A 17,226-nucleotide genomic window follows, 5' to 3' on the forward strand; every position below is an offset into this window, starting at 1 on the left:
TTACTTTGTCCTCCCACTCTGATGATAATGGGACACACACACACACACACCACTACACCCTTCAATAGGCCAAGCCAAGAAATAGTCCCAGTGAAAATGTCCACAGCAATGTCTGAGTGACTGACGCTGCAAAGAGACGTTGCAGTTGAGTTTTGTGATTGCTGTGAACTAAATTCCACCCACCTCCATTATAATATGGGGGTGGCAAAAGTCTCAGAAGTGGATTTCTTAGAACCTCATTAAACTGACCCTTTAACTGGGTTTCTCTGTATCTCCTGGTAGGAAAACCAGATTTTTTTATTTACATCACACCAGGGGGAAGAAGTCAGCAACCCACACATCCACTCACACACTCTCACTAAGTCCTTGCCTGTTGCAATGTGTGTCAGATTATTATTATGGGTTGTCTGCTGGCCACAGGGATACAGGGGAGGGAGGCAGGTCTGGATCTGATTAACATACCTCGACTAGGGCAGAGGTATGTTATATACAGACACACATATATGGTGTGTTATTGTACGGGTGTAAGGCACTGTTTTATATATAAACATTAAAATGTTTTTCAAAGATAAGCCTTGAAAAATAGAAAAAAAAAATTTCTCAGGTGGGGGGTTGTTCTGTCTATATAGATGATTGTTCCAGTAAACACCACCCTCCATCACAAATTTCTTGTTTTATCATGTCTTTTAGTTGTCAGTTTCCAGTTTGTATTGCCTGAAAGAAACACTGACTTTAAAAATAATCCAGTGGGGCTTTTTTACGGACCAGCTGTAGAAAACTGGTGTTCACTGTGGTCAGCTCCCAAGTGAGAATGTGTGTAAATGAGTGAGTGTGAAGCAGAGTGGTTTTGAAAACAAGCAAGTATGCTCAGGCAGCCTGCCCTGCATAAATAAAGGTTCGCTGCCCTGTTGACTTGCACCAGCACGGCAGACACAGTCCAGTCCCCTGTGGATTGGGACTAGCCTGAATACCAGATGACAACAGCAGACTGATGCAGAGGTCTTCTAGCATTTTTTCGTGGAGACTAATCTAAAACATGCTATTTTCCTTATTGAGAAATACTGTTTTTATTTGCTTTGTGATCCGTCATTGCATCAGAACAGTGCTTTAAGGCACAGGAAATATAATGGCTCACTGAGCAACTGGAAATCACTACTTCAGCATCAAAGGACAGCAAAGTGGGAAATTAACTCCAGACTCACGCTGGAAAATCGTTTCCTCTCACTGAGTTTGTCTACTGTATCAGCACCTCTGGCAGGTGACCAGACATTATTTGGTCTTTTTAAGATGCTGTTAAGCATCTAGTTGGATTCCTGCTGACACTGGTGACTGAAGCTACTCCCTTCACCATGAAAGCTTCTCTTCGGTTCACCAGTGAAATGTTTTTAATGTGACGTGGTTATATTACTAAATTATTTGTTATATTGCTGCATTATTGAGCAGTTAAATATTCAGTGACATAGATCAGATAAACACTTCATCTCTGTTTCTTCATGTGTTGTTTCAGGTGTTGTGTACTGCAGAAGACTGAGTGAACCATGGCACAGTTCCCCACCACATTCACAGGTCAGTATGTGTGTGTGTGTGTGTGTGTAACTGGCATGAAATGTGGAAAGTCGATGTTTATATTTTCCTCTCAGAGTTGACAGCTAAGAGTCAAGTGTAAGATGGCAGCACATTGCTCCATTAATCCACCACAGTATTCCATCAGTGCATTAGAAGACGAGACACACCTTCTCACGACTCCACTTTCCATTTCCATAACCAGTCCTAGAATCCCCCCAAGATCATTTATCAATCTAATTGTAAAGCACAATGAGTTACTTCAGGGGAGAGGCAGAATAAAGTCACGTGACAACAGGACGTAGCTGCAACATTGCAACATAAAAAGTATAGTGCCACCAAACCAGTAGTCTTAAAAAAAGGCATACACAGGGACATATTAGGAGATAAGACAGCTATCAAAATAACCTCAGAGTGAAATCTGTGGTCAGTTCTGTCAGTGAGAGACTGGAGGCAGACAGACAGACGGAACAAAGGCCGACTGACTCCAAATGCTTAAAAACCACACATTGTGAGATTTGTCAGACAATAGGCAGATTTGTAACTGTTAGATGGAGCATATTGCACACTTGACTCTGTGCTGAATGAGGACTAGCCACTCAAACCATTGTTAAGCAGTGGTACTCAAAGGGAGACATTCATCTAGAAACAACTGAGGCTGAATGATGGCGTAACTGCATATGTGTCATATCAAAAATATAGATACTTCCAATGTGAAGTATTGGACAGGTGTAGACAGAATTTACGTTGATGGGATTTTTCTGCATTTTTTATTTAAAACGTTGTGGCAGAAAAATCCAGGCTACATATGGAAAGAATAAGCATCCTTCTCAACAACAGCTAACAAAGGGAGTTGAGACTGAATCATCCCTGTCAGCAAGTGATGCGTCTGTTAGATTAACATTACTGACTCATGGACGAACTTGCCATGTATTCAGTTTTCTAAGGAAAGACAGTGGCCTCTGACTCTCAGTCCCTCATCCATTCATCCGTTTTTCTTTCCTCATCAGTGTCTGAGTTGACAGTCTTTCTTAAGTGTCACTTAACGGGAATCCTCTAACAGGAACTGAAACTCATGACTAACACATTCTTCTCATGCTTCTCTTTTCTCCCTCTTTCTCTGTGTGTGTGTGTGTGTTTGTTTCTTTTGTGGGTTAGGTCCAGATGTGTTTCTGATCTCGGTGGATGAGAGAGCCAAACATGATCAGCAGTTTCTCAGCCTCTCTCCAACTGCCGGGGGTTACATCACAGGTAACAGTCTCCCTCCCCCTGTCTCTGTATCTCGCCCACACTCCGCACACACTTTTACAGGGTAAGGGTGAGATGAGATGAGGACATGAACAAAGGCAGTGTCATTTCAGGTCCTCAGTGCTTGGATGTGTGCTGTAGAAAGCAGAAACTGGATCAAGAAAACTACATTTGAATGACAAAAAAACATTTGAAAGTAGAACCAAAAGTTATATTTTATGTTACAGAGTGATCTCAAATTATAATGTGCCTCATGGGTTAAATTGTTTTCTATCAATCATTTAACAAATCCATTATTGGTATACAATGCAGGATTGTCGGATGCTGTTTGTAAAAATCCTCATCAGTGAAAGTGAAAATAAAAGCTAACCAATTATTCTTTTGTTAATGATTGTTCAATCTACCAACTATTTTCTCGAATAATTGTTTGGTCTATAGAATCTAACCCCAATTTTCCAGAGTACAAGTACATGTTACATATCTTCCAATTGCTTGTTTTGTATAACCGACAGTATCGAACCTAAACAAACCTAGGAATTGTTTGTTGTTGTGTCGCCTCAGAGAAAGTGCAATATTTTATACATTTTGTATTTCTGTCAGTGTCCTAAGAGTTAAAAATGAGATCCAATATTTATCTGTTTTGAAATGGGCTTTGGCTTTCTCCATGTGGTCAAAAGTGGCCTTTCTTTTTGGATTTGTCCTGTGATCTCACATCCTGCTTCTCTTTGTCTGTCAAGGCGACCAAGCCAGGAACTTCTTCCTTCAATCAGGGCTGCCCCCTCCCATCCTAGCCCAAATCTGGTGAGTCACATAGCCAGGAATTTTTTTAATAACTCACAGACTATCAATCATTGTATTAATTTGAAACTCACACGATAATGACATTATGTTTAGTATTAAAGTCTATTCACACAATTTACAACTACAGTTTTTTGTGTAGCAATACATCAGTCTTTTAACTTTTATCTCTGTGTACCTTTTAAGGGCTCTGGCTGATATGAACAGCGATGGTCGTATGGACATTCACGAGTTCTCCATCGCCATGAAACTCATCAAATTGAAACTCCAGGGTCACCCTCTGCCCCCCGCGCTCCCTCCCAGTATGAAACAACCCCCACTGACTTTACCCCCACAGGGTGGCTTTGGTAAGACAGACAGAATCACACAATAGACTGTGTATGTGATATAACTGTTAAATATTTATGGCAGCTGGCTCTGTGTCAACCTGCTTTGTTTTGTTTCATAAAATCACACTTCTAAAAACATCTGCCTCACTACCAAGTTTAGGCGGTGATTGATTGTAAGACTAAATAATAACAGTGATAATTTTAATCTAATTTTTATTCTGAACTGGGTTAATACAGAACAAACACTGCACACAGTCTAAAGTAATTACAGAGATGTAATCTTTTGCTATCAGTTCATGTCACAGCTGCAAGGTTTTTTGATGTCATGTTCTTCCCTGAAAAAGGGGTGGTGGTAAAACACTGCAGATGTATTTGATAAGGATTATGTCACTTTTTTGTTTTCCAAAGGTCATTCAGGAAATGCTTGCTCACTCTCATTCAGTCTGCTGCACCTCTGAGGCTGATCAATAAAGTTATAATGCAAACACAGTAAACAGTCATAATGTTCCTCTCCTTCAGCTTACACTGAGGCTCTCACGCCCCATTTACTAGTATGAATAAAATCTCTAATTCATCACTAGAAACTCATCTCTTATGCATCTTTTGAAAAATACTCTGTGTGTCTAATAACAAAATCTGTCCTGCACATCTGTTTTTCTCCAGGCATGCCCCCCATGCCCCCCATCGCAGCTCCTCTGCCAGGCGTGCCTCCGCTCCCCCTGCCACCTCTCCCTGTCGGAGTGTCTCCTCCACTCGTCTCATCCGCCCCTCCTCCTCTACCCCCGCCCATCGCCAACGGAGCTCCCCCCACAGGCATAATGCAGCCCATCTCAGGCTTCTCCCACCCAGGTTAGGCACTGTAACAACACGGCAAGGCGGTGTGTCGAAATGTTTGCTTTGCTTCTGTAGCAACTGTAGTTGTGGACAAAGGTCTCAGCCCTAAGCTTCTGTTTACACATCAATTACACATTTATATTTACAGTAGCAAGTAGCAGGTCACTGTTTTATAGTGAAGTTAGAACCAGGTATAGCAGCTTTGCATTTGTTGCTGACTGACTGAATTTAATATCACACCATAAAGGAATGAAATAAGATGACATGAAATTAAACGCTGCTGTGTATATGCTATTTGATATTAGGTTAAAATGCTCAGTGTCTGACCACAGCCTCAAACTAAAATGTACTCTTCTCTGTCTCTGCCAGCTCCCTCTGTCAACAAGTCCTCTTCATTTAATCGTTCCAGTGCAAAGTTGCAGAAGGGGTCGTCCTTGGACGCTGCTAGGTAGGTCACATAATCAGAAATTAAAACCATTTTGCCTGGTAATAATCTGCGAGAACATTTCAGCTGAATTATTGTCACATCTTTATTGTAGTTTCTGCCAATATCTTTACAAGCTGTTAGTTACTTATTTTGCTTTTGTCCTTTTTGCATCAAGTTGATATAAACGTAGGCATACACACTTAAACCACTCAAGGTGCTTGGCAGTATATTTGATAGTGGATCTTACATTTTATGTGCTTATTTTTGCTTTCGGTCTGCTGTATGGTAAAGTCACTTAACTTACCTTCTGTTCTTTGTATTCCTTTACTCATCCAAGTGCTCAGCCCCCCCCTGATTGGGCCGTTCCTCAGTCCTCCAGGCTGAAGTACAGACAGCTTTTTAACTCCCATGACAAGATGATGAGTGGACACCTCACAGGTACTCACACGCAGACTGATATGTTATGATTTATGATGATATTTCTGTCATGTTTGTCACAGCATTAAATGTATTTGGGGACTTTTCTTTCTCTCAGGTCCCCAGGCTCGCACTATCCTGATGCAGTCCAGTCTTCCTCAGGGCCAGCTGGCCACAATATGGTCAGTAAATTGAAATTCAACAGTTTAATCAAAATCAGAATATTTAGAGGACATTGGTCCTTGAAATGCTTAATTTGTTTCATCATTTTTTCCTACAGGAGTTTATCAGATATTGACCAGGATGGAAAGCTGACCGCCGAGGAGTTTATCTTAGCCATGCACCTCATAGATATGGCTATGTCAGGGTTACCGCTACCCCCTGTGTTACCACCAGATTACCTCCCGCCCACATTCAGGTAAGTACTGTGATTTAAATACCACATTAACTGACAGCAGTATATTATGCTGTAGTTTAAAGCAGATGTTTGCGATAAAGTTTCAGGTCAGATTGAAGTGAAATGCATTTATTAGTTGCTACAAAATGTGTTTTATCCATCGTTGCATTAACAGAAGTAATAAAATGTGTCTCCCAGATGTGTCTACTGACAATACTGACCGTGTGTATTGATAATTTGTATTGTTTTGGCGATGTGTGTGTCTTAAAGGCGTGTGCGAAGTGACAGTGTTCAGTCGGACCAGAAGAGCGTGCAGGAGGAGGCAGAGGAGGAGGCGGAGTGCAGCCAGGACAAGAAACTACCAGGTGATTGGTCCTGCACATTACATCATAGTAGACCCTATTGTGTTTTTGATAAACAAGGGTGCTTCACCATCTGCACGCAGCATTTAGGTTCTTTAAAACACTTGTCAGTAATTTTGTCAGTGTTTCTGTGATCTGTCAGCTGCCTGCGTACCACAAAACTCTTCTGCCTCTTTTAATCAGTCCCTCCAGGATTACACTGGCTGTTTTGGGATTTCTTTGCAGCCTGAAATGCCTGATTTCACAGCAGCTTTTTAAAAATAGTGCAGTAGATGTTGCAGTGTTTTTAGGTGTTCTTTTGTAGTGATATTGTGGCAGCAAGTGAAAATTGCAAAAAATAATTAATTCATGAAAAATCAAAGGCAACTTGTTCCAGTGAGAATAAAATTGCACTATTCTGAGTTTGTGATTCATACTACATCAACATAGCTAGTAACCATGCCTGTTTAATCTAACTCACCTTAATTTTTCAGCACATGCAATAGATCTGGATACAGCCTCTGTCATGGTGATTTATCTTGTCTGTTTTCCATGCGTTTGTGCCAGTTTCTGGGTGTGTTTAATGGAAGAAAAGAATTTGTCAATGTCAGTTGTGTTTCACCACAACATTGCACACGGTGCAGAACTGTTTACCCTTGCTTTCGTACACAACATCACAGAATTGCCTTGCTTGGTCTTTAGCAGTGATTTGGGTTGGTACATGTGAGACTTTGTCACACATGTCTGCATCTTCTCAACCAGATACAAGGTGGAATGATTAGTAAAACTCATGGGAAACTGCAAAGTTGCAGTGATTGGACAAAATTGCAAGGTTTTGCAGAATTTACAAGGATTGGTTGAAGTTGTATTAATTGTTGCCAGGGTTGGAAATGTACTTTTTTGTCCACCTGCCACTGTGGCTGGTGGATTCAGAAATCTCCCAGCCACTCAGTAGCTTACCATAGATTTTTTTGGCTGGTGAGTAAATCAAATCTAGCAGCCAAATGTGGGCATATTTTACCAGCAGTTGGCCGGTGGCTAGTGCTAACTTCCAACCCTGATTGTTGCAGTTGTGACATTGCAACCTCCTGGAGGGCCTGTGTGATCTAGTGCCTCACAAACAGCGGTCCACTTTGCTTTTTAATTTCAGTCTGTTGTAGCCACTCTTCATTAACATTCATGTGAAAGATTGACAGTTTGGAATAAAGCAGAACAGTGTAAATGTGCACTTCGAAGTGCTTTAGTGAGGGCAGAAACATGGCATCATATATCCCATCTGTAAAAATATAAAATCATAGCTACTGCATGTTGTTTATATTTACTCCCTTTGTATCACCACAGTGACATTTGAGGATAAGAAAAGGGAGAACTTTGAGCGAGGAAACCTGGAGTTGGAGAAGAGACGTCAGGCTCTGCAGGAGCAGCAGAGGAAAGAGCAGGAGAGACTGGCTGCGCTGGAAAGAGAGGAACAGGAGAGAAAGGTATACTCTTATGAATTTCTCATGTGCACACTGTGAGCCCTCATAATTTGAATTGGTCATGGCTAATGGCTTGTGTGTAAGGCTCTAAAATATCTGCATTTATAATAGCCTCAGTGTTTTCATTGTGGCAGCCACAATACCCCATGTCTTTGAAATAAATCAGTGAATTATTTACTTTTATGACAAGTGTTGAAACTAGGAGGAAATGAAAATGCATTGGGGTGACCTGTAACAAATAATAGAGCTGTTTGCTCTGCTGGCTCACTTTTGTGTGTTTGTTTTTCAGGAGCGTGAGCGTCTGGAGCAGGAGAGGAGACGACAACACGAACTAGAAAAACAACTGGAGAGACAGAGAGAGCTGGAGAGGCAGAGGGAAGAGGAAAGGCGCAAAGAGATAGAGAGGAGAGAGGTATGAAGAAGACAGGAAGGGGGGAGGAGGCAAAAATGATTACCAGGTATCTGCATTTTAATTGAAGAGTTATGGTTGAGTCGACATTTAACTGCTGTAGGCTTGTAATTACATCTGCTCCAGACAACTTAGAGGCCTTTTACTGCCCTCTTTAAATCTCAGCTTCTACAGTAAAGAACCTAATTCACACTCCTACACCAGATGGCTTGTTGTGTATAATGAAGTGTTATATATGAATATAATTTGATGCAACATAATATCCAATCTTCTGTAGTCTTGTTCTATGAGCTGTAATATTTAGTTGGGAAAATAAACTTTTTGCTTTGTGTGTCTTTGTCTGTCCAGGCTGCTAAGCGAGAATTAGAGCGTCAGCGTCAGCTGGAGTGGGAGCGTCAACGTCGCCAGGAGCTTCTGACTCAAAGAAACAGAGAGCAGGAGAGTATAGTGCTGCTCAAAGCCAGGAAGAAGACCCTGGAGTTTGAACTGGAGGCTTTGGTAATCAAACAAATGCACCCACACCTAGTCACATAATCAAACATACAGTACACACAGAGTAGACAAGAGAGGATACTGCTTGTCAATCAAAGGAAGTCACATTTTGGAGAGCTGACAACGTGCTGTACTGCATGGCAATTATTAACACTCAAAGTCTCTTTGTACAGTCTGTACAATATAGACAGGACCACAGTGATCTAACTGAGCTGACAGATGGTACTAGTTGCAGAGAGTTACTCTTTGGACTGCCAGATCAGTCAGTGTCTGTTTGTGTGACAATGGCAGACTTAAACTTTTCTTTAAAGACAAGCCAAAAGCAACTACTAAAACCAACAGGAAAAACAGAACAGTTATCAAAAGTTCTTTCTGTAACCTAATTTATTTGATTTATATTATACCACATAGAAAAACACTAACAAAACAATATAAATAATAACAGAATACTCAAGGGAGGCCAGAAGTCTGAAAGGCTTATCACAGGTCTCCCCCAGCTGTGATGAAGACATTCAAATAAAATAAACTTTAAGTCCCCTTTCAGACACGTTTTAGATATGTACTACTTATACTGAGACAAATATTTGTTTAACGTGGTTTTCCCACATAATAGCAAGGAAAAAACTGGAAGCAAATCTATTCTTTCTCCATCACTTTCTCTTTGGCGTCTCTAGCGCTGCTAGTGTAAGGTTGAACAGTGAAAGAGTAGCGTGTATCAAGATGGCTGCCGTTAGAGGAAACATTGGAGATTATTCATTTGTTTGAGCCTCAGTCAGAGCCAGACTCAGGTAAGGGCGACCAGTAGATTCATCCAAATGGTTAGTATAGTTAGTCTTTTGATGTTTATTAGCTTGTTAGCTTGTAGGCTAGCTGGCAGTGGCTCACATTGTTAGTTTTTTGTGAAATGTACAATAGTATCTGCTACAATGGGTTTGGGTAGATAGTGAAAGGAAGCTCAAGGGTCCAGTTTACGTCCATCTATTCCTTTATCAAAATGTGTTTCCCATAAAAGACAGCAATTAGCTCTCCTACTTTGACTGTAACAAATATATCAAACAGATAAGAAGTAACTAAATGCCAGTTCAAGGTTTATCTAAAAAGTTGTTTTTTTAGATGTTTTTTAACACGATGACTGACTGGGGGAGCTGATTAACATTGTTCCACATTATATGATCTTTACATATATTTTATGAAAAATTGAGTGAGGTGGGTTTTAACAAGGGGAATGTGAAGGTGACTGGACTGTATGATCTGTTAAAAGTAAAGGTCTGGGTTCAACTGACAATATTGTCAGAAACATGTAGGCAAGCTTTTAATCTTGTGGATGGCCTTTTAAAAACAAATTTGCATTCTGCTGATGGTCAATACAGATAAAATTTTCAGTTTACGAAACAATGACGCAGATGGCTGCCTGAAGCCAGAAAACGTAGCAACTCTAACACCTTTTCTGAGGAAGAAAGAGTACTTTGCGTATCAGCAGAAAATTAATAGTGCATTCCTTTCTATCTCTATTTTCCCATCCTGTAGAATGATAAGAAGACACAGTTGGAGGGCAAACTGAAGGATGTTCGGTTTCGTCTGTCAGCTCAGCGGAGAGAAGTGGAGCAGACCAACCAGACGAGAGAAACACGCATTGCTGAAATCACCCTGCTACAACAGCAGCTGCAGGTACGCAAAATGAATGTTAACCATCAGCACAAAAAAAGAAAAACAAACACAAAATGCTTCCATTCATTAAGTCACAGGAGCCATTGATAAAACAAATTTTTAGAAACTGTAGAATTTGTTCATGTAGTACAATGCTGATCTGGGTTTTTTAATAAACTTGTATGCAGTGAAAAATGTTTTAAATAACTTATGTAATAACTATTTTTCTATTGTTTTTTCTTGCTGTGACTTCATATTTGTGTGCAGGACTCGCAGCAGTGGTTGGGGAGGCTAATTCCTGATAAACAAAGTCTCAATGACCAGCTGAAACAGGTTCAACAGAACAGTCTACATCGTGAGTACATTAACTAAACACTCATTTAAATATGTATATGTTATATTTGCATATTCTTGCCATGATGTTAGAGAGTGTTCTTGATTGGATGTATGGATACAGTTGAGTTACATCATCTTTTAGGTTGTGCAAGTTTGACCCTTGTTTCCACAACAACAATGCTGAGTTTCATGTAAAGTGGGAAAGTTTCTTGATGTACCTTCTATCTGACAGGTTGTTGGAACAATGTAAAAGTGGTAATGTTTCTCTTAGCCCTTTATAAGTTCAGAATTTTGAGATACACCTGTGACGTATACTGGACACTCGTGGCATTCTGATTACCACAATGTACTTGAGCTTATAAATAAATGTGAGTTTGTCTGTGACTAATTAACCAAACCTCTCTGTGTGTATTTAGGTGACAGCCTGTCGTCCCTGCAGAAGGCTGTGGAGCAAAAGGAGACCAGCAGACAGCAGCTCAGAGAACAGCTAGATGCTGTGGAGAGAGAGACGAGGGCCAAACTTCTGGAAATAGACGCTTTCAACACCCAGCTGAAGGTACACAGCTTCTTAATTAACACATTAAAACAGCACACACAGGAATGGTATTGGAATATAAAGGTAAATACTTTGTCAACTACCGGTAACTAAATTATTGCCCTCATTAAAATGTCAACACACTAACTTAACAGAGAACAGCTTCATGCTGTTGACTGATGTTAGCTACTAGGGACAAATACAAGCTGTCGTGACACAGCACTCTAAGTGTTTAAATAAATTAAAAAAAAGGGCAGGAAAAACTTGAATTTAATAGTATATATTATAATAATATATATTTAGAACAAGGTTAAGATTAGGTTTAAGAGTAAAAAATGTGCCTACTCTTTCTTTTTCGCTCTCTTACTTGTACTGATTCTTTTTATCTGAAGGAAAGCTCAAAGTAAAACGTGGTCTGACCAGGCATTCTTTGCAAGTGCGCTCCTGGTATTTTCATTAAAGTGTGTTTCATCCAAGTCTTGTGAAAATAGATCCCAATGCCGATTTCCACTGCATGGTACGACACAGCTCTACTCAACTAGACTCCCTTTTTTTTCGTTTTCCATTTGCAAAAGTTGATGAGCGTACCTTTTCTTTTTTTGTGTGTGTGTCACCCCGGTCAAGGTGCCAAACAAGCTGAGCCGACTAGAAGGTGGAGTTAAAACACTGTAGACCACTGATTGGTCAGAGAGAATAGTCACTCGTCATAAAGGACATCCTGCTCAAACCCACCATTTTTAAATAGCCACCATAATAGTGACTGCAAGTTTTTCATTTATTTGACCCAGATTTTAAAAAGTGGCCACCGCTAACACTACGCTGTATACTGCATACACTATAAACCCTACACTGTACAACAGAGAGTGCAGACATCCCTCTGTTTGCTGGTGAAAGGATCCAGCAAGTGTTGCATTAAAGGTAATGTCGCAGCAGTTTCATGCAGCGTCACTTTGGCAGCCTGCTGAGACTTGAAAACAAAATAAAGAGTTTGGAGCGGATTGCACCAACTGGTCTTTACTGAGCCTGATTTTAACTGCCAAGTAGGTCTGTGTTCAGACCAGTCTTCAGAATTGACTTCACCAAACTTCAGCCTAGTCTTAACTACACCCAGTCTTAGCGATGCATGCTCATATGAATGTCTATGCCTCTATGGCTGTTGGCTAGCAGGGCATGTGTTGCTGGGATACATTGTTAACAATTTCTCGCTGTCTTGCTAATGTGCAGTTCATCATTTATCATTTCCAGCAACATAATGATGGAGTATTAGAGAAAGATAAAATAAAATTTCAAGGATGTCAATATGCAGTGATGAATAAAGCTCCACAGGACAGGCATGTCTGTGTTTGACTCACAGCACCTGGTGGGTGGAGCTCCACAGATCATATGAAAGGAGAGAAAAAGTACATAAACTTGGCTGTAGCTTATAACTCATGGACTGACAGTGTGTTGTTACCAGTGGTAATAAAGAGTAAGGACCAAACCAGCATCTGAACAGACCAAAGTGGCATTTGCAGGTAATTTTAAATGCTGCTTAATGTGCTGCAGCTGACCAACTAATCACCTAGGTATATAGCTTGATAACTGACATTTGCAGTACACTTTTCTATTAGGTCCGACTTAGGATGGCAAGTTACGGCTGACTTGGCCTAAGACTGCCCTGTTGGTGCAACTGGCTCCCGATACCAAAAATGAGTCGAGTCGTGCAGTGGAAATGAGGCATAAGTGAAGGACACATGGAAGTGTCATGTTTTTATTCTCTCTGGAATCTGTTGTAGGGCCTTGACTTACATTTTCAAATGAACACAACGTACAAAAAATCCAGTGTACCACAATATCCAACACACTGTGCCTCAGTTTGATGCACACATGCAGAGTTTTTAGTTTGTTCTTAGGCATGAAAATGAAGTTGTGGCATGTGCTAATCATTTTCATAATACTGATTTGCTGTTATGTCTGATGCATTGCTGTATCTTTTATTAATTAAAATAAAGCTATTCAATTTAACAGCCAATTAATAAATTAACTAGCTTGCTAACCCAGTAATTGCTCTGCTAAATGAAACATTGGATTGGTGTTATGACTGTAGCTTTAAACCATGTCCTGTCCCGTCCCTCATAACCCCATTTTCACGCGAGTTTAAAATAATCACAATGTTCATGTTTACTGAAGTGTTTTCATGTTTATATCTGACTACAGTATCTGTGTTTGTATGCAGTTTTATTGTGTGTATTAATGTGGATTGCCGTGTTTTTGGAGAGAGCTAGCTGTGCACAGGAACACTGAGCGGTTTCCCAGACAGCTGCTTCTTGTAGCTTTCACCAAAAATCTACTACTGAGAGAGGGAGATGGAAGGATTTTATTCCTTTAAGGGTTGGGGCACTGCAGTCTGTTTATGTTTCCTAGACCACCTTTTGTCCCTGTTCTTTCCCCAGAATACTGAGTCTGGTCAGAGAGAGGAGAATTAGTCCTGTGGTCTGTTCCAGCAAGGAGGAGAGTGCGAAGGAAGAGGGGGAAGGGAGGAAAGCAGAGACAACACAGACCACAATAAATAGATTTTCTATTAGCTAATCTAATGAAGTTGGTTCTCAGTCTTATTCAGTTTAGTCAACATAACACAGTGATTAGAGAATGTGGCGAAAAGCCTTTTGAGCAACAAACAAAACCAGCAGTGTTGGATACCAGTTTTCTCCAGATGCAGTCATGTCTCAGTGGTGTGATTCTTTGAAAAACACAGCCTACGACCACTGAGATGTGAACAATGTTTGACTATACTGCCATCCACCTTCCTTTCTACACCACTTCCTCTCCCCAAAATCTTTTCTCGTCACACTGCTGTGCCTCCTCTGTCCTCTATACCCGCTGGCGCTCTTCATCTCCAATACTTGCTGTCCTCCTCATCTGTGTCTCCCTCCTGCTTCTTCATCCTGTATTTCTTGACCTTTTGCCTTCATTTTCATCTTATCATATTCTTTGTTCAATCCACATAATAAACCCTTCCTTGTATATTTTCTACTCCTTTATTTATCTCCTACACTGGCCTTTTGCTCCCTTGCCCATGCCAGTCTCTGTGTGAGTTCTATGCCAACCACTGTGCCAGGATAGAAGCCCTGCGACGCCAGCTTCAGGAGGAACAGAGAGGGAGACAGGTAGAGCACACTGCCGCTGCTGGACTGGGGTGGTACTGCAGCGGGGATATACTCTAATACAAAATGATACCAAATCATATGATGAACACACTGCCTCTTATGGCAGACCTGAAGCATAGGCTAATTTGGCAGACTATTTGAGAAACAAGTAAAAGGTAGTACAGCCTCACTAACTTGCAAGCTTCAGGAATTCTAGTTACTGTAGAAGGCTTTGCCATTTTTAACACCTGCAAACCAGACGTTTAAAATGCCTGGTTTGTGCAGACATTTCCTGTTTGTGTACTGTGATGCCCCCGCCAGGCAGCTGGATGTATTTCAGCCAGTTGAAGCTTGACTGTAAATCATCGAGCTACGAATGGTTTGACTACTGAAAAGCACTCACATACTCATGTACTGATTCTGGTGTGCTGTTTTTTTTTCTAACCTCACAAGTCAGAGTCTTAAACACCTGACAAGGATGCACTCAATAAAATCCACAAATCCAGAGCAAATCAATGCGCTGTTGGCAAAACTCAGCATTTGTGACTCAGTGAAAACAGAACAGAAGGAAATATTAATGGTAAAGCGGAAAATACTTTTTTGATTTTTTTAATGGCAGAGATATTTATCTTCCAGATTGTTTTTTTTTTTTTTACAGATTTAAAGTTATTATATTTTTCTTTTATTTATGTAGTACAGGCAAATACTATACATAATACACACAGCATTATGATTACATGACAATACAACCTCACTAAAATATATGATAGAAAAACTGGACAAAAAAGTTAATACAAATAAAAAAAGACAAAATAAAATTAAGGAAAGATATATTGATATATTAATTTTGTTAGTGTGGAGTAAATTCAGTCATGTCAGCCTCATTACTAACCAGAAAATTTAGTAAACATCTAAAAACACTAACTCAATAATTGTTTACTACCCAGTTCAGATGGGTGAGTGAAAGAATCTGCTCAGGCATATTGCACAGGACACTAAATACGATGACAGCTGTGCTATTTCCAACTTCAGCCTGTTTTCATAACACCAGCTACACTTAACAGTTGCAACAGCATATTGCTCATCACAGTGACTCACAAGAGCCTCTCCTTGCATGAGTCAAAGCCTCATTGTGCTCTGTCTTTTTTGTGTAATCTCTACTGGGAGTTAATCACCAGACTAACATCAGGGATTAAAACGTATATTCAGGTAATTGGAAAGCAGTTTGAAAGGAACTGAGATACTGAAAGCGTTTACCAAATGTCCACGTAGGAGCTATGGTCTTCGATATTTTTAGAGATGTTGAATTGACCTGGAAAAAAATTAAATTGCAGCTGAATGCCAAGAACAACATTTTACAAGTAGACTTACCCAGCATAACCTAACTGCTGTTATGTCTGTGCTGTCACTTCCAACAATCAGTACCTTGACTGGACAGAGTGTGTAAACATTAACTGTCTGTGAGTGTGTGTCTGTGTCTACAGAATGGTTGACGCTCTGTGTGAGTATGTATATATGTATATGTGTGTTTCAGTGCCAGCAGCAGGGACAGCTACAGGAGTGTGTGTCAGCCGTCAGGGTGTGTCTGGCTCGGCTAGACTACGTTATAAAGGTCCACACAACAACCCAGCTTCCCTTCCCTTTCCCACCCTACCCCTCTTTCTTTGTCTCTCCCAACTTTTTCTCTTTTCTTTTTCTTTCTCCCCATCTCTCTTCATCCTTTTTTAATCTCTTTCTTCAATCACCTTCTTATTCTCTTTTACCCCCTGCTCCTTATCCCTCTCTCATCTCCTCGTCCAAGCTGGTGTTAGCTCACTACTTTGCTCCCATAGTTAACTCTCTACGCAGTTGTGATGCTAAGCTAGCAGTCGTGCTAGGTTAGCAGGTGTACTAGATTGGGTGACTTAATGCTGTTGCTATGCTAGGCTACTTTACTAGATTACTACACTCACTGTACTGCTACAGCCTCTGTGCTACCAGATGATGTTTCAGCCAGACAAGTAGAAGCTAGTAAACATTTATCAGCGAATATGCTAGAATCTAAGTATGGTAGGCCTGTCTGGACTTGTGTGAATGTGTGTGGGTGTGTGTAGTCTGTGTGTAGGCATGTTCTGTTGTCTCTTGTCCCCCACTTCCTGTTTCAGATTGAGTTGGTGTCCCCTCTCTCTCTTTTCTGCAGAGTTGTAGTTTTACTCCTCCGTCAGTCTCTTCTTTCTGGTTGCTTGTTTCTGAAGGTTTCCTCACGTTGGTTGTTTGGCTGAAACATGACAGCTGCCTTGTGTTGTTATAGTAACAGAGTGTGTTCTAATGGCACAGCTGGTTGTCATGACTACACAGAGCTGCCCCACCGCATCCCCTGACTCCCCGCCACTCCTCCCCCCCTTTTTTTGTTTATACCTAACACCACCCAAAAACATTCTGTGCCTTGTGCAAGCTCCGCCCCGCCGCCATGACCGAAGCCCTGTGTTTTTGGCCGGGTCAGAGCCAACCCTCCAGTAGTGACAAAGCCCCTTCCCAGTGACATCCCCTGGTCTCCCACTTGACATTAAGAAATCTTTCCATAAGTTTTATATATGATTCGATCTCCACAAATTCCCCAAAGCCATATTGGGTTTACTTTGGTCTGTTAAACATGCTATAATGAATTTACAATTACATCTCTTACCCATAAGACACGATTAGTACATGCATACAACAAATCATTGTTGCCAAGTAGTTGCTGCGGTCATTGGGATGTTTGTCTTCTGTCCACACCAGCTTGAGCAGCTCAAGAGTCATATTGGGGAAATCCTGTTTAGACAGAAAAACACATGCTGCACTGACCACACAAGAGAAAGACAGGAAAGAGGA

The 17,226-nt window shown here is 40.7% G+C and overlaps 1 protein-coding gene across 1 annotated transcript in view; it reads left to right on the forward strand.

Moving 5' to 3' along the window:
• Positions 1–17,226, forward strand: part of itsn1 (intersectin 1 (SH3 domain protein)) — a 42,549-nt gene that overhangs the window by 5,427 nt on the left and 19,896 nt on the right. Inside the window, exons 2-17 of the mRNA XM_049600998.1 lie at positions 1,508–1,566; positions 2,722–2,814; positions 3,549–3,612; positions 3,796–3,956; positions 4,602–4,787; positions 5,142–5,220; positions 5,537–5,637; positions 5,735–5,798; positions 5,897–6,034; positions 6,284–6,378; positions 7,696–7,835; positions 8,122–8,244; positions 8,590–8,739; positions 10,261–10,401; positions 10,648–10,735; positions 11,133–11,272. Coding sequence (XP_049456955.1) covers positions 1,539–1,566; positions 2,722–2,814; positions 3,549–3,612; positions 3,796–3,956; positions 4,602–4,787; positions 5,142–5,220; positions 5,537–5,637; positions 5,735–5,798; positions 5,897–6,034; positions 6,284–6,378; positions 7,696–7,835; positions 8,122–8,244; positions 8,590–8,739; positions 10,261–10,401; positions 10,648–10,735; positions 11,133–11,272 — 1,791 coding nt within the window. The 5' untranslated portion in view covers positions 1,508–1,538. The remainder of the gene's footprint in view (positions 1–1,507; positions 1,567–2,721; positions 2,815–3,548; positions 3,613–3,795; positions 3,957–4,601; positions 4,788–5,141; positions 5,221–5,536; positions 5,638–5,734; positions 5,799–5,896; positions 6,035–6,283; positions 6,379–7,695; positions 7,836–8,121; positions 8,245–8,589; positions 8,740–10,260; positions 10,402–10,647; positions 10,736–11,132; positions 11,273–17,226) is intronic.

This window comes from Epinephelus fuscoguttatus, linkage group LG16 (assembly GCF_011397635.1).
Source record: "Epinephelus fuscoguttatus linkage group LG16, E.fuscoguttatus.final_Chr_v1".
NCBI lineage: Eukaryota > Metazoa > Chordata > Actinopteri > Perciformes > Serranidae > Epinephelus > Epinephelus fuscoguttatus.